Raw genomic sequence first — 26,392 nt, forward strand, 5'->3', positions numbered from 1 at the left:
ATAGTAAGATTGGGCAGAGTCAAACTGGATTTATGAAAGGGAAATCCTGTTGACAAACCTATTGGAGTTCTTTGAGGATGTAACTAGTGGAGTAGACAAAGGGGAACTGGTAGATGTGATGTTTTTGGATTTTCAGAAGGCCTTCAATAAGGTCCCACACAAGAGGTTGGTGAACAAAATTAGGGCACATTGAATTGGGGGTAATATACTAGCATGGATTGAGAACTGGTTAACAGACAAAAAACAAAGAGTAGGGATAAACGGATCTTTTTCAGGATGACAGGCTGTGACTAGTGGGGTACCACGGGGATTGGTGCTTGGGCCCCAGCTATTCACAATCTATATAAATGATTTGGATGAGGGGACTAAATGTAACATTTCAAAATTTGCTGATGATACAAAGCTAGGTGGCAGTGTCAGTTGTGAAGAGGATGTGAAGAGGCTTCAAGGGGATCTCGACAGGCTCAGTGAGTGGGCGAGAACATGGCAGATGGAATATAATGTGGATAAATTTGAAGTTATTCACTTTGGTAGAAAAAACAGAAAGGCAGAATATTTCCTAAATGGTGAACAATTGGGGAATGCAGATGATCAAAGGGACCTGAGTGTCCTTGTACATTAGTCACTGAAAGTGAATGTGCAGGTGCAGCAAGCCATTAGGAAGGCAAATGGTATGCTGGCCTTCATTACAAGAGGATTTGAGTACAGGAGTAAAGAAGTCTTACTCCAATTATATAGGGCCTTGGTGAGACCACACCTGGAGTACTGTGTACAATTTTGGTCTCCTTACCTAAGGAAGGATATACTTGCCATAGAGGGAGTGCAACGAAGGTTCACGAGATTGATTCCTGGGATGGCGGGACTGTCGTATGAGAAGAGGTTGAGTAAACTAGGCCTGTATTCTCTTGAATTCAGAAGAATGAGAGGGGATCTCATTGAAGCATACAAAATTATTACAGGGATAGGGATGGATGCTGGGAGAATGTTTCCCTTGGCTGGTGTGTCTAGAACCAGGGGCCAGAGCCTCAGGATAAAGGGTCGGCCATTCAGGACTGAGGTGAGAAGACATTTCTTCACACAGATGGTGGTGAATCTTTGGAATTCTCTACCCCAGAGGGCTGTGGAGGCTCAGTCATTGGGTATATTCAAAACAGAAGTCAATAGATTTCTGACTAGTAAGGGCATCAAGGGATATGGCGATAGGGCCGGTGAATGGAGTTGAGGCAGAAGATCAGCCATGATCTCATTGAATGTCGGAGCAGGCTCGAAGGGCCGAATGGCCTACTCCTGCTCCTGTTTCTTATGTTCTTAAACCCTTATAAATCACTGGTTACGCACCAGCTGGAGTATTGTGTCCAGTTCTGGGAACCACACTTTAGGAAGGATGTCAAGGCCTTGGAGAGGGTGCAGAGGAGATTTACCAGGATGGTTCCAGGGATGAGGGACTTCAGTTATGTGGAAAGACTGGAGAAGCTGGGGTTGTTATCCTTAGAGCAGAAGGTTAAGTAGAGATTTAATAGAGGCGTTCAAAATCATGAAGGGTTTGGATAGAGTAAATAAAGAGAAACTGTTTCCAGCGGCAGGAGGGTCGGTAACCAGAGGACACAGAGATAAGGTCATTGACAAAAGAACCAGAGGCGAGGTGAGGAGAATGTTTATTACGCAGCGAGTTGTTGTGATCTGGAATGCGCTGCCTGAAAGGGCGGTGGAAGCAGATTCAATAGTAGCTTTCAAAAGAGAATTGGATCGATACTTTAAGGGGAAAAATTTGCAGGGATATGAGGGGAGTGGGATTAATTGGAGAGCTCCTTCAAAGACTCCAAGGGTTAAGTTACGAGGAGGGATTACACAAACTAGGGTTGTATTCCCTAGAATTTAGAAGGTTAAGGGGCGATCTGATGGAAGTTTGAGAGATATTAAGGGGAACAGATAGGGTAGATAGAGAGAAACTATTTCCGCTGGTTAGGGATTCTAGGACTGGGGGCATAGTCTAAAAATTAGAGCCAGACCTTTTCAGGAGTGAAATTAGGAAGCACTTCTACACACAAAGGGTGGTAGAAGTTTCGAACTCTCTTCCGCAAACGGCAATTGATGCTAGATCAATCGTTCATTTTAAATCGGAGACTGAGTGATTTTTGTTAACCAAAGGTATTAAGGGATATGGGCCAAAGGCGGGTGTATGGAGTGAGGTTGCAGACCAGCCATGATCTTATTGAATGGCGGAGCAGGCTCGAGGGACTGAATGGCCTCCTCCTGCACTGTATAGAAACATAGAAGATAGGAGCAGGAGTAAGCCATTCGGCCCCTCGAGCCTGCTCCACCATTCAATGAGATCATGGCTGATCATCCAAACTCAGTACCCGGTCCCTGCCTTCTCCCCATATCCCTTGATCCCTTTAGCCTTAAGAAATATATCTAACTCCTTCTTGAATATATTTAATGAATTGGCCTCTACTGCCTTCTGTGGTAGAGAATTCCACAGGTTCACCACTCTCTGGGTGAAGAAATTCCTCCTCATTTCTGTCCTAAATGGCTTACCCCTTATCCTTAGACCGTGACCCCAGGTTCTGGATTTCCCGACCATCGGGAACATCCTTCCTGCATTTAGTCTGTCCAGTCCTGTCAGAATTTTATAAGTTTCAATGAGATCCCCTCTCATTCTTCTAAATTCCAGCGAGTACAAGCCCAAATCGACCCAATCTCTCCTCATACGTCATTCCTGCCATCCCAGGTATCAGTCTGGCGAATCTTCGCTGCACTCCCTCCATGGCAAGAACATCCTTCCTCAGATAAGGTGACCAAAACTGCACACAATACTCAAGGTGCGGTCTCACCAAGGCCCTGTACAACTGCAGCAAGACATCCTTGTTCCTGTACTCAAACCCTCTCGCTACAAAGGCCAACATACCATTTGCCTTCTTAACCGCCTGCTGCACCTTCATGCTTACCTTCAGCGACTGGTGCACAAGAACACCCAGGTCTCGTTGCACTTCCCCTTCTCCCAATCTATTGCCGTTCAGATAATAATCCGACTTCCTGTTTTTGCCACCAAAGTGGATAACCTCGCATTTATCCACATTATACTGCATCTGCCCAATCCTCCAACCTGTCCAAATCATACTGGAGTTTCTCGGCATCCTCCTCACAGCACACACGCCCACCCAGCTTTGTGTCATCTGCAAACTTGGAGATATTACATCTAGTTCTCTCGTCTAGATCATTAATATATATTGTGAGTAGCAGGGGTCCAAGGACCGATCCCTGCGATATCGCTCTATAATTCTTTAAAATAGGCTTTGCTGACTCAGGAAACCTTACTTGCTTTGCTGTTTTTTGGCTGACTAAAATAAAAGTTTTTTTTTGGCTGCATGCAGGTATTTAATTGAGTTAGTTCAGGCTTGCTGTCAGTCCTGGCTCTGGTCCCGCCCCTTCCTGCACGTCATTGGCTGAGACCGCTGTCAATCGACACCACGAGGGGGAGGGGAGGGTGATTGACAGATGACGATTGCTAGAAGCGCCTGCCCGCGCTGTGATTGGTGCAGGGGAAGGGAAGTGGGCGTGTCCGGGCGCGGCCCACGTGGGGGAGGCAAAGGCTGGCTGGAGCGCATGCGCAGCCCGCCTCGCACCGTTCGGAAGCTTTTCAAATTTTTTTTTCCGAAACAAATTGAAAACTCATTAATTCCCCCAACCTCCTCCCCTCTAAAGTGCGATCATTATTATTCTTGTTTTTCCTCATTTGTGTGGGGTATCTTTTTTTTACCTTTCGGTGGCGTGCGCCGATCCAACCGACCCCTGGGCGTTGCGTGCTAGCGTCAGCGCGTAAGCGGAGGGGGGGGGGTTTGTATTGACGCGAGGCACTCACCAATCAGGAGCGCGCAAAACGCTGGGAGAACCGGGCGGGCTGACGGTCCTCCAAGCAATGGCGGCGCGAGAGGGGAGCGGGACCTCGGTGGGCTGCGCGCGCCGATCCAACCGACCACTGGGCGTTGTGTGCATGCGTCAGCTCGTAAGCGGTGGGGGGTTGATTGACGCGAGCCGCCCGCCAATCAGGAGCGCGGAAAACGCTGGGAGGCCCGGACGGGCTGACGGTCCTCCAAGCAATGGCGGCGCGGGAGGGAGGGGGGCGGGACCTCGGTAGGCTGCAGGCCGCGTTCATTTCCTATTTATTTTATTTCCTTTCCAGTTTGAAAAAGGGTTAGTCCCGAAACGTCACTCTAATTTCTGTCCATGGATGTTGCCTGGCCTGCTGAATTTTTCCAGCATTTTCTGTTGTTATTTCCTGCTTTCATTGTCTGCAGGAGCTGTTAAAGGGAAGGGGAGGAGGAGGTGGATAAAAACCCAGCTTGTGAGTGTTTATTCCTTTGCATTACCTTTATTGCAAGGCTATTCATCAATTGAATTCATTTAAAAATAAGTGAACCTTTTCTCTTTTTCCCTTTTATCCAGAACAAAGAGCCCTGGTGCTGTGAACATTTTGGTGGGCAGCCACTTTTAAAGAGACAAAGACCAGCATCTTCCTCCTCTCTCTCTCTCTCTCTCTTGTGAGTATTTGTGGTGGGTGGGGGGGTGAGTCAAAGGGGACTGCGGCCCCTTTTCAACAAAAACAATTGCTTGGCCATTTAAAGGGGAAAGGGTGCCCCCCCAGGTATTTAAAGGGGCAGTGCCTCTCTCTGTATCATGTAAGAGCAGGGAGGTTCTGCTTGAACTGTACAAAAACACCAGTTAGGCCACCGGCTAGTCGGCTGCGTGCAGTTCTGCTCGCCCCATTGCAGGAAAGATGTGAATGCTCAAGACAGGAGATTTACGAGGATGTCCAAAAGATGTAATAGCAGAGCACTTGGAAAACAGTGACCGGATCGGACAAAGTCAACATGGATTTACAAAAGGTAAATCGTGCTTGACTAATCTACTGGAATTTTTTGAGGATGTAACTGGTAAAATAGATAAGGGAGAACCAGTGGATGTGGTGTATTTGGACTTTCAAAAGGCTTTTGATAAAGTCATGCATAAGAGATTAGCGTGTAAAGTTAAGGCACATGGGATTGGGGGCAAGGTATTGACTTGGATAGAGAACTGGTTGGCAGACATAAAGCAAAGAGTTGGAATAAACGGGTCTTTTTCCGAGTGGCAGGCAGTGACTAGTGGGGCACCGCAGGGATCGGTCCTTGGACCTCAGCTATTCACAATATTTATTAATGATCCGGACGAGGGAACTAGATGTAATATCTCCAAGTTTGCAGACGACACAAAGCTGGGTGGGCATGTGTGCTGTGAGGAGGATGCCGAGAAACTCCAGTATGATTTGGATAGGTTGGGTGATTGGGCAGAAGCATGGCAGATGCAATATAACGTGGATAAATGCGAGGTTATCCACTTTGGTGTCAAAAACAGGAAGGCAGATTATTATCTGAATGGCAATAGATTGGGAGAAGGGGAAGTGCAACGAGACCTGGGTGTCCTTGTGCACCAGTCGCTGAAGGTAAGCATGCAGGTGCAGCAGGCGGTTAAGAAGGCAAATGGTATGTTGGCCTTCGTAGCGAGAGGGTTTGAGTACAGGAACAAGGATGTCTTGCTGCAGTTGTACAGGGCCTTGGTGAGACCACATCTTGAGTATTGTGTGCAGTTTTGGTCACCTTATCTGAGGAAGGATGTTCTTGCCATGGAAGGAGTGCAGCGAAGATTCACCAGGCTGATACCTGGGATGGCAGGAATGACGTATGAGGAGAGATTGGGTTGATTGGGCTTGTACTCGCTGGAGTTTAGAAGAATGAGAGGGGATCTCATTGAAACTTATAAAATTCTAAGAGGACTACACCGACTAGATGCAGGAAGGATGTTCCCGATGGTCGGGGAGTCCAGAACCGGGGGTCACAGTTTAAGGATAAGGCGTAAGCCATTTAGGTCTGAGATGAGGAGGAATTTCTTCACCCAGAGAGTGGTGAACCTGTGGAATTCTCTACCACAGAAGGCAGTGGAGGCCAATTCATTAAACATATTCAAGAAGGAGTTAGATATATTTCTTAAGGCTAAAGGGATCAAGGGATATGGAGAGAAGGCAGGGACAGGGTACTGAATTTGGATGATCAGCCATGATCTCGTTGAATGGCGGAGCAGGCTCGAGGGGCCGAATGGCCTACTCCTGCTCCTATCTTCTATGTTTCCATGTGTCCCCAGGTATTTAAAGGGGCAGTGCCTCTCTTTCTGTATCATGTAAGAGCAGGGAGTTTCTGCTTGAACTGTACAAAAACACCAGTTAGGCCACCGCGTGCAGTTCTGGTCGTCCCCATTGCAGGAAAGATGTGACTGCTCGAGACGGGAGATTTACGAGGATGTTGCCAGGACTAGAGAATTTCAGCTGCAAGGAAAGATTGAATACATTCTCTGGGTGAAGAAATTCCTCCTCCATTTCTGTCCTAAATGGCTTACCCCTTATCTTTAGACTGTGACCCCTGGTTCTGGACGCCCCGACCATTGGGAACATCCTTCCTGCATCTAGTCTGTCCAGTCCTGTCAGAATTTTATAAGTTTCAATGAGATCCCCTCTCATTCTTCTAAACTTCAGCGAGTATAAGCCCAATCAACCCAATCTCTCCTCATACGTCATTCCTGCCATCCCAGGTATCAGCCTGGTGAATCTTCGCTGCACTCCCTCCATGGCAAGAACATCCTTCCTCAGATAAGGCGACCAAAACCGCACACAATACTCAAGGTGCGGTCTCACCAAGGCCCTGTACAACTGCAGCAAGACATCCTTGTTCCTGTACTCGAACCCTCTCTATTAGTCTGTCTATATCCTCTTGAAGTCTATCTCTATCATCCTCACTGTTCACTATACTTCCAAGTTTTGTGTCATCTGCAAATTTTGAAATAGTGCCCTGTACACCCACGTCCAAGTCATTGATATATATCAACAACAACTTGTATTTCTATAGCGCCTTTAACGTAGTAAAACGTCCCAAGACGCTTCACAGGAGGATTTTAAGACAAAAAATTTGACACCGAGCCACATAAGGAGAAATTAGGACAGGTGACCTAAAGCTTGGTCAAAGAGGTAGGTTTTAAGGAGCGTCTTCAAGGAGGAAAGAGAGGTAGCGAGGTGGAGAGGTTTAGGGAGGGAATTCCAGAGCTTAGGGCCCCGGCAACAGAAGGCACGGCCACCAATGGTTGAGTGATTATAATCAGGGATGCTCAAGAGGGCAGAATTAGAGGAGCGCAGATATCTTGGGGGATTGTGGGGCTGGAGGAGATTACAGAGATAGGGAGGGGCGAGGCCACAGTGGGATTTGAAAACAAGGATGAGAATTTTGAAATCGAGGCGTTGCTTAACCAGGAGCCAATGTAGGTCAGCGAGCAGGGGTGATGGGTGAACGGGACTTGGTGCGAGTTAGGACACGGGCAGCAGAGTTTTGGATGACCTCAAGTTTACGTGGGATGGAACGTGGGAGGCCAGCCAGGAGTGCGTTGGAATAGTCAAGTCTAGAGGTAACAAAGGCCCGGATGTGGGTTTCAGCAGCGGATGAGCTGAGGCGATGTTACGGAGCGATGTTACCGAGGTGGAAGTAGGCGGTCTTTGTTATGCTGTGGATATGTGGTCAGAAGCTCATTTCAGGGTCAAATATGATACCAAGGTTGCGAACAGTGTGGTTCAGCCGCAGACAGATGTTAGAGAGAGGGATGGAGTCAGTGGCTAGGGAACGGAGTTTGGGGCGGGGACCGAAAACAATGGCTTCGGTCTTCCCAATATTTAATTGGAGAAAATATTTGCTCATCCAGAACATATCAAGAAAAGCAGTGGTCCTAGAACCAACACCTGGGGAACGCCACTGTGTACCTTCCTCCAGTCCGAAAAACAACCGTTCACCACTACTCTCTCTTTCCTGTCACTAGGCCAATTTCATATCCATGCTGCCACTGTCCCTTTTAGTAATGGGCTTGCCAGAAAAGTTGAAGCCCATGGCTGGGGCACTTTATCAAATGCCTTTTGGAAGTCCAGGTACACCACATCATAGAAACATAGAAGATAGGAGCAGGAGTAGGCCATTCGGCCCCTTGAGCCTGCTCCGGCACTCAATGAGGTCATGGCTGTTTATCCAATTTCAGTACCCTGTCCCTGCTTTCTCCCCATACCCCTTGATCCTTTTAGCCTTAAGAAATATATCTAACTCCTTCTTGAATATATTTAATGAATTGGCCTCAACTGCCTTCTGTGGTCGAGAATTCCACAGGTTCACCACTCTCTGGGTGAAGAAATTCCTCCTCATCTCTGTCCTAAATGGCTTATGCCTTATCCTTAAACTGTGACCCCTGGTTCTGGATTCCCCCGCCATCGGGAACATCCTTCCTGCATCTAGTCTGTCTCGTCCTGCTATAATTTTATGAGTTTCAATGAGATCCCCCCTCATTCTTCTAAACTCCAGCGAGTATAAGCCCAATCGACCCAATCTCTCCTCATATGTCATTCCTGCCATCCCAGGTTTCAGTCTGGTGAATCTTAGCTGCACTCCCTCCATGGGAAGAACATCCTTGTTCAGATAAGGCGACCAAAACTGCACACAATACTCAAGGTGTGTTCTCACCAAGGCCCTGTACAACTGCAGCAAGACTTCCTTGTTCCTGTACTCAAACCCTTTCGCTATGAAGGCCAACATACCATTTGCCTTCTTAACCGCCTGCTGCACCTGCATGCTTACCTTCAGCGACTGGTGCACAAGGACACCCAGGTCTTGTTGAACTTGCCCTTTTCCCAATCTATTGCCATTCAGATAATAATCTGTCTTCCTGTTTTTGCCACCAAAGTGGATAATCTCACATTTATCCACATTGGGCAGATGCATGGCAAATGCAGTATAATCACCCAACCTTTCCAAGTCATACTGGAGTTTCTTGGCATCCTCCTCACAGCACACACGCCCACTTAGCTTTGTGTCGTCTGCAAACTTGGAGATATTACATCTAGTTCCCTCGTCTAGATCATTAATATATATTGTGAATAGCTGGGGTCCAAGGACCGATCGCTGCGGTACCCCACTAGTCACTGCCTGCCACTCGGAAAAAGACCCATTCATTCCAACTCTTTGCTTCCTGTCTGCCAACCAGTTCTCTATCCAAGACAGTACCTTGCCCCCAATCCCGTGTGCTTTAACTTTGCACGCTAATCTCTTATGCGGGATGTTATCGAAAGCCTTCTGAAAGTCCAAATACAACACATCCACTGGTTCTCCCTTATCTATTCTACCAGTTACATCCTCAAAAAATTCCAGTAGATTAGTCAAGCACGATTTACCTTTTGTAAATCCATGTTGACTTTGTCCGATCCTGTCACTGTTTTCCAAGTGCTCTGCTATTACATCTTTTATAATGGACTCTAGCATTTCCCCCACTACCGATGTCAGACTTACATCAACCGCATTGTCCTCATCAACCCTCTCCGTTACATCATCAAAAAACTCAATCAAGTTGGTTAAACACGATTTGCCTTTAACAAATCCGTGCTGGCTTCCCTTAATTAATTCACACTTATCCAAGTGACTGTTAATTTTGTCCCGGATTATCGTTTCTAAACGCTTCCCCACTACCAAGGTTAAACTGACTGGCCTGTAGTTGCTGGGTTTATCCTTACACCCTTTCTTGAACAAGGGTGTAACATTTGCAATTCTCCAGTCCTCTGGCACCACCCCCGTATCCAAGGAGGATTGGAAGATTATGGTCGGTACCTCCGCAATTTCCACCTTTTACTTCCCTCAGCATCCTAGGATGCATCCCATCCAGTCATGGTCACTTATCTACTTTAAGTACAGCCAGCGTTTCTAGTACCTCCTCTTTATCAAAATTTAGCCCATCCAGTATCTCCTCTACCTCCTCCTTCACTATGTCTATGGCAGCATCTTCTTCCTTGGTGAAGTCAGATGCAAAGTACTGATTTAGTACCTCAGCCTTACCCTCTGCCTCCATGCGTAGGTCTCCTTTTCGGTCCCTAATCGGTCCCACCCCTCCTCTTACTACCCGTTTACTATTTATATGCTTATAGAAGACTTTCAGATTTCTTTTTATGTTAGCTGCCAGTCTATTCTCATACTCTCTTTGTCCTTATTTCCTTTTTCACTTCCCCTCTGAACTTTCTGTATTCAGCCTGGTTCTCACTTGTGCAAGGGTCAAGGATGTCTCCGAGCGGCTGCAGAACATCTTGGAAGGGGAGGGTGAACAGCCAGTTGTCGTGGTGCATATAGGCACCAACGATGTAGGTAAAAAGCGGGATGAGGTCCTAAAAGCGGCATATAGGGAGTTAGGAGGTCAATTAAAAAACAGGACCTCAAAGGTAGTAATCTCAGGATTGCTACCAGTGCCACGTGCTATTCAGAGTAGAAATAGAAGGATACTTCAGATGAATATGTGGCTAGAGGAATGGTGCCAGGGGGAGGGATTCAAGTTCCTGGGACATTGGAACCGGTTCTGGGGGAGGTGGGACCAGTTCAAACCGGACGGTCTACACCTGGGCAGGGCTGGAACCGATGTCCTAGGGGGTTTGTTTGTTAGTGCTGTGGGGGAGGGTTTAAACTAAAATGGAAGGGGGTTGGGAACCTGAGCAGGGAGACAGGCAAGGGAAACAAGGATAAAAGCAAAAGATAGGAAGGAGAAAAACAAAAGTGGCAGCCAGAGAAATCAACGGTTTAAATCAAACGTGGCCACAGTAAATAATAATTCTAATAGGTCTAAGAGCGTTAAAAAAACAAGCCTGAAGGCTTTGTGTCTTAATGCGAGGAGCATTTGTAATAAGGTGGATGAATTGGCTGCACAAATAGAGGTAAATGAATATGATTTGGTTGGGATAATGGAAACGTGGCTCAAGGAAGGCCAAGACTGGGAACTCAACATCCAGGGGTATTCGATATTCAGGAAAGATAGGCAAAAAGGAAAGGGAGGTGGGGTAGCCTTACTGGTTAAAGAAGGGATATTAGCTCTGATGATGTGGAATCTGTATGGGTAGAATTGAGAAATACTAAGGGGAAAAAAACATTAGTGGGAGTGGTATATAGACCTCCAAACAGTAAGGCGGAGGTTAGGGATGGCATTAAAAGGGAAATTAAAGAAGCGTGCAATAAGGACACAGCAGTCATCATGGGTGACTAATCTACATATAGATTGAGCTAACCAAATTGGTAACAATACTGTGGAGGAGGAATTCTTGGAGTGTTTACGGGATGGTTTCCTGGACCAATATGTCGAGGAACCAACCAGAGATCAGGCCATCTTAGACTGGGTATTATGTAACGAGAAAGGATTAATTAGCAATCTTGTTGTACGAGGCCCCTTGGGTCGGAGCGATCATAATATGATCGAATTCTTCATTAAGATGGAGAATGAAGTAGTTGACTCAGAAACAAGGGTCCTCAATTTAAATAAAGGAAACTACGATGGTCTGAGGAGCGAGTTGGGTAGGATTGATTGGGGAATGGCACTCAAAGGGTTGACGGTGGATAGGCAATGGCAAACATTCAAAGACCGAATGGATGAACTACCGAAGTTGTTCATCCCAGTTTGGCATAAAAATAAAACAATAAAGGTGACTCAACCATGGGTAACAAGGGAAATTAGGGATAGCATAAGATCCAAGGAGAGGACATACAAATTGGCCAGAAAAAGCAATAATCCTGAGGATTGGGAGCAGTTCAGGATTCAACAAAGGAGGACAAAGGGATTAATTAAAAAAGGGAAAATAGAATATGAGAGTAAGCTTGCAGGGAACATAAAAACTGACTGTAAAAGCTTTTATAGATATGTGAAGAGTAAAAGATTGGTGAAGTCAAGCGTAGGTCCCTTGCAGTCAGAATCGGGGGAATTTATAATGGGGAACAAAGAAATGGCAGACCAACTAAATACATATTTTGGTTCTGTCTTCACAAAGGAGGACACAAATAACCTCCCAGAAATACTGGGAAACATAGGGTCTGATGAAAGGGTGGAACTGAAAGAAATCAGTATTTGTAGGGAAATGGTGTTAGGAAAATTGATGGGACTGAAGGCCGATATATCCCCAGGGCCTGATAATCTACATCCCAGGGTACTTAAGGAAGTGGCCCTAGAAATAGTAGATGCAATGCTGGTCATCTTCCAGAACTCGATAGACTCTGGAACAGTACCCATGGATTGGAGGGTAGCTAATGTTACCCCACTATTCAAAAAAGGTGGCAGAGAAAAAGCGGGGAATTATAGACCGGTAAGCCTGACATCGGTAGTGGGGAAAATGCTAGAGTCCATGATAAAAGATGTAATAGCAGAGCACTTGGAAAGCAGTGACAGGATCGGACAAAGTCAACATGGATTTACAAAAGGTAAATCATGCTTGACTAATCTACTGGAATTTTTTGAGGATGTAACTGGTAAAATAGATAAGGGAGAACCAGTGGATGTGGTGTATTTGGACTTTCAGAAGGCTTTCGATAAGGTCCCGCATAAGAGATTAGCGTGCAAAATTAAGGCACATGGGATTGGGGGCAAGGTATTGACTTGGATAGAGAACTGGTTGGCGGACAGAAAGCAAAGAGTTGGAATAAACGGGTCGTTTTCCATGTGGCAGGCAGTGACTAGTGGGGTACCGATCGGTCCTAGGACCCCAGCTGTTCACAATATATATTAATGATCTGGATGAGGGAATTGGATGTAATATCTCCAAATTTGCAGACGACACAAAGCTGGGTTGGAGGGCATGCTGCGAGGAGGATGTCATGAAACTCCAGTACGATTTGGACAGGTTAGGTGATTGGGCAGAAACATGGCAAATGCACTATAATGTGGATAAATGTGAGGTTATCCACTTTGGTGGCAAAAACAGGAAGGCACATTATTATTTGAATGGCAATAGATTGGGAGAAGGGGAAGTGCAAAGAGACCTGGGTGTTCTTGTGCACCAGTCGCTGAAGGTAAGCATGCAGGTGCAGCAGACGGTTAAGAAGGCAAATGGTATGTTGGCCTTCGTAGCAAGAGGGTTCGAGTACAGGAACAAGGATGTCTTGCTACAGTTGTACAGGGCCTTGGTGAGACCGCACCTTGAGTATTGTGTGCAGTATTGGTCGCCTTATCTGAGGAAGGACGTTCTTGCCATGGAAGGAGTGCAGCGGAGATTCACCAGGCTGATACCTGGGACGGCAGGAATGACGTATGAGGAGAGATTGTGTCGATTGGGCTTATACTCACTGGCGTTTAGAAGATTGAGAGGGGATCTCATCGAAACCTATAAAATTCTGTCAGGCCTAGACAGACTAGATGCTGGAAGGATGTTCCCGATGGTCGGGGAGTCCAGAACCAGGGGTCATAGTCTAAGGATAAGGGGTAGGACATTTAGGACTGAAATGAGGAGGAATTTCTTCACCCAGAGAGTGGTGAACCTGTGGAATTCTCTGCCACAGAGGGCGGTGGAGGCCAGTTCATTAAATATATTCAAGAAAGAGTTGGATATATTTCTTAAGGCTTAAGGGATCAAGGGATATGGGGAGAAGGCAGGGACAGGATACTGAATTTGAATGATCAGCCATGATCTCATTGAATGGCGGAGCAGGATCGAAGGGCCGAATGGCCTACTCCTGCTCCTATCTTCTATGTATTCTCAACCTGACATCTGTCATACGCCCCCTTTTTTCTGCTTTCTTACTCTCTATGCCTTTTGTCATCCAGGGAGCTCTGGTTTTATTTGCCCTACCTTTCCCCCTCGTGGGAATGTACCTCGACTGTACCTGAATCATCTCATCTTTAAAGGCAGCCTATTGTTCGATTACAGTTTTGCCTGACAATCATTGATTCCAATTTACCCGGGCCAGCTCTGTTCTCATCCCACTGAAATTGCCCCCCCTCCTCCAGTTAAGTATTTTGACTCTAGATTGCTCCCTGTCCTTTTCCAGAGCTAACCTAAACCTTATGATATTATGATCACTCTTCCCTAAATATTCCCCTACTGAAACTTGATTCACCTGACGCACCTCATTCCCCAGAACCAGATCCAGCAATGCCTCCTTCCTCGTTGGGCCGGAAACGTACTGATCAAGAAAGTTCTCCTGAACACACTTCAGAAATTCTTCCCACTGTCTGCCCTTTACACTATTACTATCCCAGTCTATATTAGGATAATTGAAGTCCCCCATTATCACTATTCTATTGTTCTTGCATCTCTCTGTAATTTCCCTGCAAATGTGCTCCTCCATATTGTCCCCACTAGTCGGTAGCCTATAGAATACACCTAGTAGTGTAATGGCACCTCTATTGTTTCTTAACTCAAACCAAATAGATTCTGTCCTTGATCTCTCCAGGACATCCTCTCTCTCCAGCACTGTAATATTCTCCTTCTTCCTTCTTAGGCAGTCCCTCGGAACCGAGGATGACTTGTTTCCACATTAAAAATGAGTTCTCAGGTGACTGATGAGTCCAGTGTGGGACCGACAGTCTCTGTCACAGGTGTACCAGACGGTGGTTGAAGGGGCGGGTGGGTGGGGTGCTTAGGTTGACGTGCGCTGCCTGCGCTTGGCTTCCACTTGCTCCCGGTGAAGAGACTCGGTGTTCGGCGCTTCCCGGATGCTTCTCCTCCACTTTGTGCGGTCTTGGGCCAGGGATTCCCAGGTGTCGGTGGGGATGTTGTATCTTTTCAAGGAGGCTTTTTCAAGGAGCACTGTAATATACCCCTTTAATCAATACTGCCACACCACCACAACCTTTCTTTCCTTCCCTATCTTTCCTGAACACCTGATATCCAGGAATTTTTAATACCTAATCCTGCCCTTTTTTGAGCCAGGTCTCTGTTATCAGCACATCACATTCCCATGTGGCTATTAGTGCCTGCAGCTCACCAACCTTACTTACTACACTTTGTGCGTTTAAATACATGCACTGTAAAATTCTTGTATTGTAGGAATTGTCAAATTCCTAACGAAAGTACTGAGATCGAGACTATCAGCTAACCAAATGAGGTTTAATGCAAACTGGTAAAAGTTTCAAACAAAAACGCAGGAGAAACTCTAAACAGGCCTGTACTCAAACTGGTTCCACGAGGACTGAGAGAGAACGCCTCCCCCCTCTGATGTCATCACGTTTCCCGCCATTGGGAACGTCACGTGACCTGCGTGATGACGTCATCGCGCTGGATCGACATTTTACCGAACCTGCGCTATTTATACAAAGCAAACAATTAAAGGTAACGAACCCCTGTTAAAGGCAATTATATACATTACTGCAAGAGTCTCTTGGTGGCTCTGCCACAGTATTCTCTTAGACTGACCCCACCTAATACCGTACTATTTCTTACTCTAGTGCTCTTTGTATCTCCCACTCTTTTGTGCACCATGTTTGTCCTGGCTAATGCTACATCACAGAAACCCCACAGTGCAGATAGAGGCCATTTCGGCCCATCGAGCCTGCACCGACACATATCCCACCCGATCCCTGTAACCCCTACACCAACACATATCTCACCCTATCCCCGTAACCCCACGTATTTAATCCCCCTAACACTAAGGGTCAATTTATCATAGCCATCCTGGTGCCCATCCCCCTGCTCAATTGGTTTAAACCCTCCCCAACAGCACCAGCAAACCCCCCAGTGAGGATATTGGTCCCGGCTCTGTTGAGGTGTAACCCGTGTAGGGGGTTTCTCTTGCTTGCTCTGGTCTCCTGCCAGGCTTCTTGCAATAATTACCCGTGAGTGGTTCGACCCACTCGCCCCTACGGTTCTAGACCTTGGACTTAGGTGCAGGGAGCTGTAGTGCAGAAAAACTCAATAGACCAGGTCGAATAGCACGAAATGGATGCCTTTATTGAACAGTTTGCAGCATTATAAAATACATGTCATATGCACAGATTAAAGCAACGACAAGCATGCACACATCTATAAACTTAACTCTAGGGAAATGGGGAACACATGGCACATCGTGAAAGGGGTAACACATTACAATTACCCTTAACCCCCTCCCCTAAACCTAACTAAGTTTCGATTTGAGGGACCCGGGACCATGCTCACCACTTTAAGAATTGCGAAAAGGGCTTTGCAGCCTTTCGACACAGCTTTCCGTCGTCACGTGGGTTTGGAAGCTTCTGGCGCAGCTTGTTTTCCTCTTGGTTCTCCTGCGATGTAGGCAGCCGGCACAGCCTTGGTGAGCGCTCGCCACGGATGGATCCGCTTCCGATGTGATTTTTAAGAACTGGATGCACACGGATGAATCCGTTACCGATGTGATGTTGAAGAACTGGATCCTGGGCTCCGGGACCTGAGTGTCTTCTTCTCCGGCCTGGGTCGTCGATGATCTCCCGACAAAAGTACCCGGGCCTCCCTCGTCTTCTTCCCGTCATGGCTGGGCCTTTCCTGGCCGAGCTGGCTTCCAAGCCGAATTCTTCTCGTCGTGGCCGGGCCTTGCCTGGCCGAACACTGAACACGTTCCGAACCGAAGTGCCGTTTAACCGAAGAGTCTGTCCCCAAGCGTCCTTGGACTTTACTCAATTCACAGTTATACTTTTTTGGAACATTCTTATCTCCCGCCAAATCATAGTCCTGTCTTTGTAATAATTTTGGCGGGCAGAACTCTCTGCAGGGGTGTTTTGTCTTCATAACGGGAGTTGGTGATAGCTGAACTGGCCTTCCTGGGCCGATAATGTCTTTGCTTTGTCACCGTAACTTGGTTTGTATATTGATCGGTCTGGAGATTGCCCTGGATGGCTGTTAAATGGCTTCTCTTTGTACAGTGTAATGGGTTTAAGCGTTCGTTCAATTGTCCGCTCATTTCTTGATGGGTCTCATCCTGCCACCCAAATCTGTCCTGTACTTATAATCTAATCAATATTTATGCTCAGTTCCATGAGTTTCAGCTTCCCGAAACTGGTTTTCGCCGGCTTTTAATGCCCTCAATCCACAAGCCTGTCTGGCTTGCAGTAACAGAAATTCAAATGGTCCCAGAAGCTGGTCACGAGGTCTGGCAGCCATTTTTGTGTGCCCTTTTATCAAAGGTTTCTCTGTATAAGCTTCTTTGGTCAATAAAGCTGTTTTATTAACCGTATTTTCCTGCGTGATTATTTAATGAAAATTTCGCGAATCTTACACCCGTCTGACCTGTACAGGCCCCACCTCCGTCAGAACCGGTCCCAATGTCCCAGGAATCTAAATCCCTCCCTCCTGCACCATCTCTCCAGCCACGCATTCATCTGCTCTATCCTCCTGTTTCTATCCTCACTCACACGTGGCACCAGGAGTAATCCGGATATAACTACCTTTTTGAGGTCCTGCTTTTTAAACTCTCTCCTAGCTCCCTAAAATCTGCCTGCAGGACCTCATTCCTCTTTCTGCCTATGTCGTCGGTACCGATATGGGCCGCGACCTCTGACTGTTCACCTGTCCGGCAGCCGTTCAGTGACATCTTTGAGCCTGGCACCAGGGAGGCATCATACCATCCTAGAGTCACATCTGCAGCCGCAGAAACACCAGTCTGTTCCCCTAACTATCGAATCCCCTATCGCTATTGCTTTTCCTGATTTCCTCCCACTCCGGTACAGCTGAGCCACCCTTAGTACTGTTAACTTGGCTCTGGCTGTACTCCCCAGAGGAACCATCGCCCTCACCAGAGCGAGATGCACTCGGGGGGACTCCTGCACTACCTGCCTGGTCCTCCTTTTCCTTCTGGTGGTCACCCATTGTTCGGGAGATGGATGGAGTCAGTGGCCAGGGAGCGGAGTTTGTGGCGGGGACCGAAACATAGAAGATAGGAGCAGGAGTCGGCCATTCGGCCCCTCGAGCCTGCTCCGCCATTTAATAAGATCATGGCTGATCATCCAAATTCAGTACCCGATCCCTGCTTTCTCCCCATATCCCTTGATCCCTTTAGCTTTAAGAACTATATCTATCTCCTTCTTGAATATATTTAATGAATTGGCCTCCACTGCCTTCTGTGGTAGAGAATTCCACAGGTTCACCACTCTCTGGGTGAAGAAATTCCTCCTCATCTCATTCCTAAATGGCTTACCCCTTATCCTTAGACTGTGACCCCTGGTTCTGGACTCCCCGACATCGGGAACATCCTTCCTACATCTAGCCTGTCTAGTCCTGTTAGAATTTTATAAGTTTCAATGAGATCCCCTCTCATTCTTCTAAACTCCAGCGAGTATAAGCCCAGTTGACCCAATCTCTCCTCATACGTCATTCCTGCCATCCCAGGTATCAGCCTGGTGAATCTTCGCTGCACTCCCTCCATGGCAAGAACATCCTTCCTCAGATAAAGCGACCAAAACTGCACACAATACTCAAGGTGTGGTCTCACCAAGGCCCTGTACAACTGCAGCAAGACATCCTTGTTCTTGTACTCGAACCCTCTCGCTACAAAGGCCAACATGCCATTTGCCTTCTTAGCCGCCTGCTACACCTTCATGCTTACCTTCAGCGACTGGTGCACAAGGACACCCAGGTCTCGTTGCACTTCCCCTTCTCCCAATCTATTGCCATTCAGATAATAATCTGCCTTCCTGTTTTTGACACCAAAGTGGATAACCTCGCATTTATCCACGTTATATTGCATCTGCCATGCTTCTGCCCAATCACCCAACCTGTCCAAATCATACTGGAGTTTCTCGGCATCCTCCTCACAGCAGACACTCCCACCCAGCTTTGTGTCGTCTGCAAACTTGGAGATATTACCTCTAGTTCCCTCGTCTAGATCATTAATATATATTGTGAACAGCTGGGGTCCTCGGACCGACCCCTGCGGCACCCCACTAGTCACTGCCTGCCACTCAGAAAAAGACCAGTTTATTCCAACTCTTTGCTTCCTGTCTGCCAACCAGTTCTCTATCCAAGTCAATACCTTGCCCCCAATCCCATGTGCCTTAACTTTGCACGCTAATTTCTTAAGCGGGACCTTATCGAAAGCCTTCTGAAAGTCCAAATACACCACATCCACTGGTTCTCCATTATCTATTTTACCAGTTACATCCTCTAAAAATTCCAGTAGATTAGTCAAGCACCATTTACCTTTTGTAAATCCATGTTGACTTTGTCCGATCCTGTCACTGTTTTCCAAGTGCTCTGCTATTACATCTTTTATAATGGACTCTAGCATTTTCCCCACTACCGATGTCAGGCTTACCGGTTTATAATTCCCTGTTTTCTCTCTACCACCTTTTTTGAATAGTGGGGTAACATTAGCTACCCTCCAATCCATGGGAACTGTTCCAGAGTCTATCGGATTTTGGAAGATGACCAGCAATGCATCTACAATTTCTAGGGCCACTTCCTTAAGTACCCTAGGATGTAGATTATCAGGCCCTGGGGATTTATCGGCCTTCAATCCCGTCAATTTCCCTAACACCATTTCCCTGCAAATACTGATTTCTTTCAATTCCTCCCTCTCATTAGACCCTATGTTCCCCGACATCTCTGGGAGGTTATTTGTGTCCTCCTTTGTGAAGACAGAACCAAAGTATATATTTAATTGGTCTGCCATTTCTTTGTTCCCCATTATAAATTCCCCTGATTCTGACTGCAAGGTACCTATGCTTGACTTCACCAATCTTTTTCTCTTCACATATCTATAGAAGCTTTTAAAGTCCGTTTTTATGTTCCATGAAAGCTTACTCTCATACTCTATTTCCCCCTCTTAATTAATTCCTTTGCTGAATCCTAAACTCCCAATCCTCAGGTTTGCTGCTTTTTCTGGCCAATTTATATCTCCTCTCCTTGGATCTTATGCTATCCCTAATTTCCTTTGTTAGCCACGGTTGATTCACCTTTTTTGTTTTATTTTTATACCAAACAGGGATGAACAAATTGAGTGACATTCCCCAATCAATCCTACCCAACTCGCTCCTCAGACCATTATAATTTCCTTTATTTAAATTCAGGACTCTGAGTCAACTACTTCACTCTCCATCTTAATGAAGAATTCGATCATATTATGATCGCTATGCCCCAAGGGGCCTCGCACAACAAGATTGTTAATTATTCCTTTCTCATTACATAATACCCAGTCTAAGATGGCCTGATCTCTAGTTGGTTCCTTGACATATTGGTCCAGGAAACCATCCCGTATACACTCCAGGAATTCCTCCTCCACAGTATTGTTACTAATTTGTTTAGACCAATCTATATGTAGATTAAAGTCACCCATGATTCCTGCTGTGCCCTTATTGCACGTGTCTCTAATTTCCCTTTTAATGCCATCCCCAACCTCTGCATTACTGTTTGGGGGTCTGTATACAACTCCCACTAATGTTTTCTGTCCCTTGGTATTTCTCAGTTCTACCCATACAGATTGCACATCATCAGAGCTAATATTCTTCCTTACTGTTGTTAACCTCCTCTTTAACCAGCAATGCTACCCCACCTCCTTTTCCTTTTTGCCTGTCTTTCCTCAATATTGAATACCCCTGGATGTTGAGTTCCCAGCCCTGGTCACCCTGGAGCCATGTTTCCGTAATCCCAATCATATCATATACGTCAATAGCTTCGGTCTTCGATATTTAATTGGAGAACATTTCTGCTAATCCAGAACCGGATGTCGGACAAGCAGTCTGACCATTCAGAGACAGTGGAGGGGTTGAGAGAAGTGGTAGTGATGTAGAGCTGGGTGTCATCAGCGTACATGTGGAAACTGTGGGGGGGGAAATGGAATTAAACTTCATCTTCAGAAAACAGAGAGACTGTTCAAGAAAGCCTGAAGTCTCTAAAAATGGACAGGTTCACAATACAGAAATCTACACCAACAAGTAGTACTTATATTGCGCCTTTAAAATAGTAAAACGTCACAAGGTGCTTCACAGGAGTATGAGAAGACAAAAAATTTGACACCGAGCCACATAAGGAGATATTAGGGGAGATGGCCAAAAGCTTGGTCACAGAAGTGGGTTTTAAGGAGCATCTTAAAGGAAGAAAGAGAGGCGGAGAGGTTTAGGGAGGGAATTCCAGAGCTCGGGGCCCAGGCAGCTGAAGGCACGGCCGCCAATGGTGGAGCGATTAAAAATCAGGGATGCTCAAGAGGGCAGAATTGGAGGAGCGCAGAGATCTCTTTGGGGGGGGGTGGCTGGAGGAGATAGAGATGGGGAGGGGGGTGAGGCCATGGAGGGATTTGCACCAGGATGAGAATTTTGAAACTGATTGTATAAACAGTTCTCCACCCAGATTTCATCCCATCAGCCTGACTGTCTACCCTGACTGTAACTGGTAGAATAGATAAGGGAGATAAGTGGATGTGGTGTATTTGGACTTTCAGAAGGCTTTCCATAAGGTCCCGCATAAGAGATTAGCGTGCAAAGTTAAAGCACATGGGATTGGGGGCAAGGTACTGACTTGGATAGAGAACTGGTTGGCAGACAGGAAGCAAAGAGTTGGAAAAAACGGGTCTTTTTCCGAATGGCAGGCAGTGACTAGTGGGGTACCGCAGGGATCGGTCCTGGGACCCCAGCTATTCACAATATATATTAATGATCTAGACGAGGGAACTAGATGTAATATCTCCAAGTTTGCTGACGACACAAAGCTGGGTGGGTGTGTGTGCTGTGAGGAGGATGCCGAGAAACTCCAGTATGATTTGGACAGGTTGGGCGATTGGGCAGAAGCATGGCAGATGCAGTATAACGTGGATAAATGCGAGGTTATCCACTTGGTGGCAAAAACAGGAAGGCAGATTATTATCTGAGCGGTAATAGATTGGGAGAAGGGGAAGTGCAACGAGACCTGGGTGTCCTTGTACACCAGTCGCTGAAGGTAAGCATGCAGGTGCAGCAGGCGGTTAAGAAGGCAAATGGTATGTTGGCCTTCATAGCGAGAGGGTTCGAGTAAAGGAACAAGGATGTCTTGCTGCAGTTGTACAGGGCCTTGGTGAGACCACATCTTGAGTATTGTGTGCAGTTTTGGTCGCCTTATCTGAGGAAGGATGTTCTTGCCATGGAGGGAGTGCAGCGAAGATTTACCAGACTGATATCTGGGATGGCAGGAATGATATATGAGGAGAGATTGGGTCGATTGGGCTTATACTCGATGGAGTTTAGAAGAATGAGAGGGGATCTCATTGAAACTTATAAAATTCTAAGAGGACTAGACAGACTAGATGTAGGAAGGATGTTCCCGATGGTTGGGAGTCCAGAAGCAGGTGTCACAGTCTAAGGATAAGGGGTAAGCCATTTAGGACAGAGATGAGGAGGAATTTCTTCACCCAGAGAGTGGTGGACCTGTGGAATTCTCTACCACGGAAGGCAGTGGAGGCCAATTCATTAAATATATTCAAGATGGAGTTGGTTATATTTCTTAAGGCTAAAGGGATCAAGGGATATGGGGAGAAGGCAGGGATAGGGTACTGAGTTTGGATGATCAGCCATGATCTCATTGAATGGCGGAGCAGGCTCGAGGGGCCGAATGGCCTACTCCAGCTCCTATCTTCTATGTTTCTGTCCTATGAATGTGCCTCCTTATTGTTGCTTCTGCATGCTAACTTCTGAAAGTTAGCATGCAGGTACAGCAAGTAATTAGGAAAGCAAATGGAATTGCCTTTATTGCAAGGGGTATGGAGTATAAAAGTAGGGAAGTTTTGATGCAACTTTACAGGGCGCTGGTGAGACCACACCTGGAGTTCTGCGGACAGTTTTGGTCTCCATATTTAGGGAAGGATATACTTGCATTGTATGCAGTGCAGAGAAACATAGAAAAATAGGAGCAGGAGTAGGCCATTCGGCCCTTCGAGCCTGCTCCACCATTCAATATGATCCGGGCTGTTCCTCTATCTCAATACCATATTCCCGCTCTCTCCCCATACCCCTTGATGCCTTTTGTGTCTAGAAATCTATCTATCCCCTTAAATATATTCAGTGACTTGGCCTCCACAGCCTTCTGTGGTAGAGAATTCCACAGGTTCCCCACCCTCTGAGTGAAGAAATTTCTCCTCATCTCAGTCCTAAATGTCCTACCCCGTATTCTGAGAATGTGACCCCTCGTTCTAGGCCCCCCAGCCAGGGGAAACATCCTCCCTGCATCCAGTCTGTCTAGCCCTGTCAGAATTTTATATGTTCCAATGAGATCCTCTCTCATTCTTCTAAACTCTAGTGAATTCAGGCCTAGTCAACTCAATCTCTCCTCATACGACAGTCCTGCCATCCCAGGAACCAGTCTGGTGAACCTTCGCTGCTCTCCCTCTATGGCAAGTATATCCTTTCTTAGGTCAGGAGACCAAAACTGCACACAGTACTCTAGGTGTGGTCTCACCAAGGCCCTGTATAACTGTAGTAAGACATCCTTGCTCCTGTACTCAAATCCTCTTGCAATGAAGGCCAACAAACCATTTGCCATCCTAACTGCTTGCTGCACCTGCATGTTTGCTTTCAGTGACTGGTGTACAAGGACACCCAGGTCCCTCTGTACATCAACATTTCCCAATCTATCACCATTTAAATAATATTCTGCCTTTCTGTTTTTCCTACTGAAGTGGATAACTTCACATTTATCCACATTATACTGCATCTGCCTCCTACCATCTGGAAGACGCTACAGATGCATTCGCACCCGTACGACCAGATTTAGGAACAGCTTCTTTCCCAGGGCTGTCATCCTACTGAACTCCACAAATAAACATGTTGAAATGTTTAAGTGTCCTAATCCAAATTGTACACTCTCAGGAGCCGCAAGCCTACATTTCGTTGTACTGCACTTGTGCACTAACAATGACAATAAAAGTTGATTTGATTTGATTTGATATTTGCCCACTCACTCAGCTTGTCTAAATTACCTTGAAGCCTCTTTGCATCCTCCTCACAAATCACAATCCCACCTAGTTTCGTGTCATCAGCAAACTTGGAAATATTACATTTGGTTCCCTCATCCAAATCATTGATATATATTGTGAATAGCTGGGGCCCAAGCACTGATCCCTGCGGTACCCCACTAGTCACTGCCTGACACCCCGAAAAAGACCCATTTATTCCTACTCTCTGTTTCCTGTCTGTCAACCAATTTTCAATCCATGCCAGTATATTACCCCCAATCCTATTGCCTTAATTTTGCACACTAACCTCTTATGTGGGACTTTATCAAAGGCCTTCTGAAAATCCAAATACGCCACATCCACTGGTTCTCCCTTATCTATTCTACCAGTGACATCCTCAAAAGACTCCAGTAGGTTGGTCAAACACGATTTCCCTTTCATAAATCTGTGCTGACTTTGTCTAATCCCGTTGATATTTTCTAAGTGTCCTGTTATCACAATCTTTATAATAGACTCTTTAGCATTTTCACAACTACTGATGGTAGGCTAACCAACTTGTGCAGCAGCTGGGGCCTGAAAATCAGCTTCACTGCCCCTGGGCTGGGAAAGGGCGACATGAGGCAACATTCTCCCTCTTACTCTTTCTACACTCTTTTTACAGGGTTTTAGAAGTGGAGCATTTACAGACAGGAAGCTCAGACCAAACATCACGTCAGGGTCAGACAGAGTCGCTCGATTCATCAGGACCTGAATATCATTGGCCTTTTCACATGGAAGGAGAGAGCAGCGATCGCAGCGCGGACAAACCGCACACGTGTTCCGTGTGTGGACTTGGATTCAGCCGATCGCCTGACCTGGTGAGACACGTGCACCGTCACACCGGGGAGAAACCGGGTAAAGGTGGGGACAACAGGATGGGATTCAGTTCCACATCTGTGTCGGAGGTTCGTCGGCACAGTTACACCGGGGACAGTCCGTTCACCTGCTCCGTGTGTGGGAAGGGATTCACTCAGTCATCCCACCTGTTGAGACACCAGCACGTTCACATTGATGAGAGACCGTTTCAATGTTATGGCTGTGGGAAGAGCTTCAAAAGTCCTGGGAATCTGATGAATCACCAGCGTGCTGACACTGGAGAGGGGCTGTTTCCCTGCTCCGTGTGTGGAAAGCGATTCTCTCGGTCCAACCATCTGCTGAGACACCAGCTTGTTCACACTGATGAGCGACCCTTTAAATGTTGTGACTGTGGGAGGAGCTTTAATAGTTCCCAAGAGCTGAAGGCACACCACTGCCTTCACACCGGGGAGAGGCCATTCACCTGCTCCGTGTGTGGGAAAGGATTCACTCGGTCATCCGACCTGCTGAGACACCAGCGAGTTCACACCAGAGAGAGGCCGTTCACCTGCTCTGTGTGCGGGAAGGGATTCACTCGGTCATCCGACCTGCTGGCTCACCAGCGAGTTCACACCAGGGAGAGGCCGTTCACCTGCTCCATGTGTGGGAAGGGATTCACTCACTCATCCCACCTGCTGACTCACCAGCGAGTTCACACTGGGGAGAGGCCATTCACCTGCTCCGTGTGTGGTAAGGGATTCACTCAGTCATCCTACCTGCTGACTCACCAGCGAGTTCACACGGGGGAGAGGCCGTTCACCTGCTACATGTGTGGGAAGGGATTCACTCAGTCATCCCACCTGCTGACTCACCAGCGAGTTCACACTGGGGAGAGGCCATTCACCTGCTCCGTGTGTGGTAAGGAATTCACTCAGTCATCTGACCTGCTGACTCACCAGCGAGTTCACACGGGGGAGAAGCCGTTCACCTGCTCCATGTGTGAGAAGAGATTCACTCGGTCATCTCACCTGCTGAGACACCAGCGTCTTCACACCGGGGAGAGGCCGTTCACCTGCTCTGTGTGTGGGAAGAGATTCACTCAGTCTTCTGACCTGCTGAGACACCAGCGAGTTCACTCTGCCCTGCCGGCAGCTGGGGCAACGTGAATGTGGAAAATGTTTTATAAATTTTGTACTGCTAGTTAATCTGTCAGCCTGTTGAGCTGATGGTTCCCTTCATTTGACCTTTCATGGTATTACATAGAAGGTGCAGCACAGAAACAGGCCATCTGGCCCAACGGCTCTAGCCTCCCTTTCACCCTCATGTGGCTCCCCCTTAAATGCATCTATACTTTTAGCCTCAACCACTCCCTGTGGTAGCGAGTTCCACACTCTCACCACTCTCTGGGTAAACAAGTTCCTCCTGAATTCCGTCCTGGATTTATTAGTGACCATCTTATATTTTGTGGATGTTAAAACCCCAATGACTGAGCTGCATTTTAATATTCTGTACAAATAAATCAGCTTCGTTTGATACATACAATCGATTGAGTCCTTGTTTCTAAGATAAGACGAGAGCCAATTGATGACTTGTTACAGACATTCCCTGTCCTTTCAATATCTGTGTCCAGGAGAGAAGCTTCTGTTACTTTCTGTGTTTTACTACAATCGAGGTTCTGGAAGTCATTGTGGGGGAATGGAACATTTTAACATTCTCAGCACCTGGAATCAACATCAAACACTCCCAGGGCAGGTAAAGCACGGGTTAGATACAGAGTAAAGCTCCCTCTCCACTGTCCCATCAAACACTCCCAGGGTAGGTACAGCACGGGTAAGATACAGAGTAAAGCTCCC

At 46.7% G+C, this 26,392-nt stretch overlaps 1 protein-coding gene across 3 annotated transcripts; it reads left to right on the forward strand.

Annotated features, from left to right (window-relative positions):
- The first annotated feature begins 4,113 nt into the window (after nucleotides 1-4,113).
- LOC147081219 (uncharacterized) lies at nucleotides 4,114-26,392 on the forward strand. 3 transcript variants are annotated; one of them, XM_085980887.1, is made up of 4 exons: nucleotides 4,126-4,194; nucleotides 4,299-4,345; nucleotides 4,447-4,541; nucleotides 24,367-26,392. In XM_085980887.1, the coding sequence occupies exon 4, from the start codon at nucleotides 24,476-24,478 to the stop codon at nucleotides 25,703-25,705; it is 1,230 nt and encodes a 409-aa protein (XP_085837013.1). In that variant the 5' UTR covers nucleotides 4,126-4,194; nucleotides 4,299-4,345; nucleotides 4,447-4,541; nucleotides 24,367-24,475; the 3' UTR covers nucleotides 25,706-26,392. The 3 variants fall into 3 exon arrangements, with proteins under 3 accessions (XP_085837011.1, XP_085837013.1, XP_085837012.1); XM_085980885.1 differs by having other exon boundaries at nucleotides 4,114-4,345; XM_085980886.1 differs by lacking the exons at nucleotides 4,126-4,194; nucleotides 4,299-4,345; nucleotides 4,447-4,541 and adding an exon at nucleotides 4,549-4,886.

This window comes from Somniosus microcephalus, unplaced genomic scaffold, assembly GCF_052327205.1.
Source record: "Somniosus microcephalus isolate GS21.2 unplaced genomic scaffold, FLI_Smic_1.0 scaffold657, whole genome shotgun sequence".
Lineage (NCBI taxonomy): Eukaryota > Metazoa > Chordata > Chondrichthyes > Squaliformes > Somniosidae > Somniosus > Somniosus microcephalus.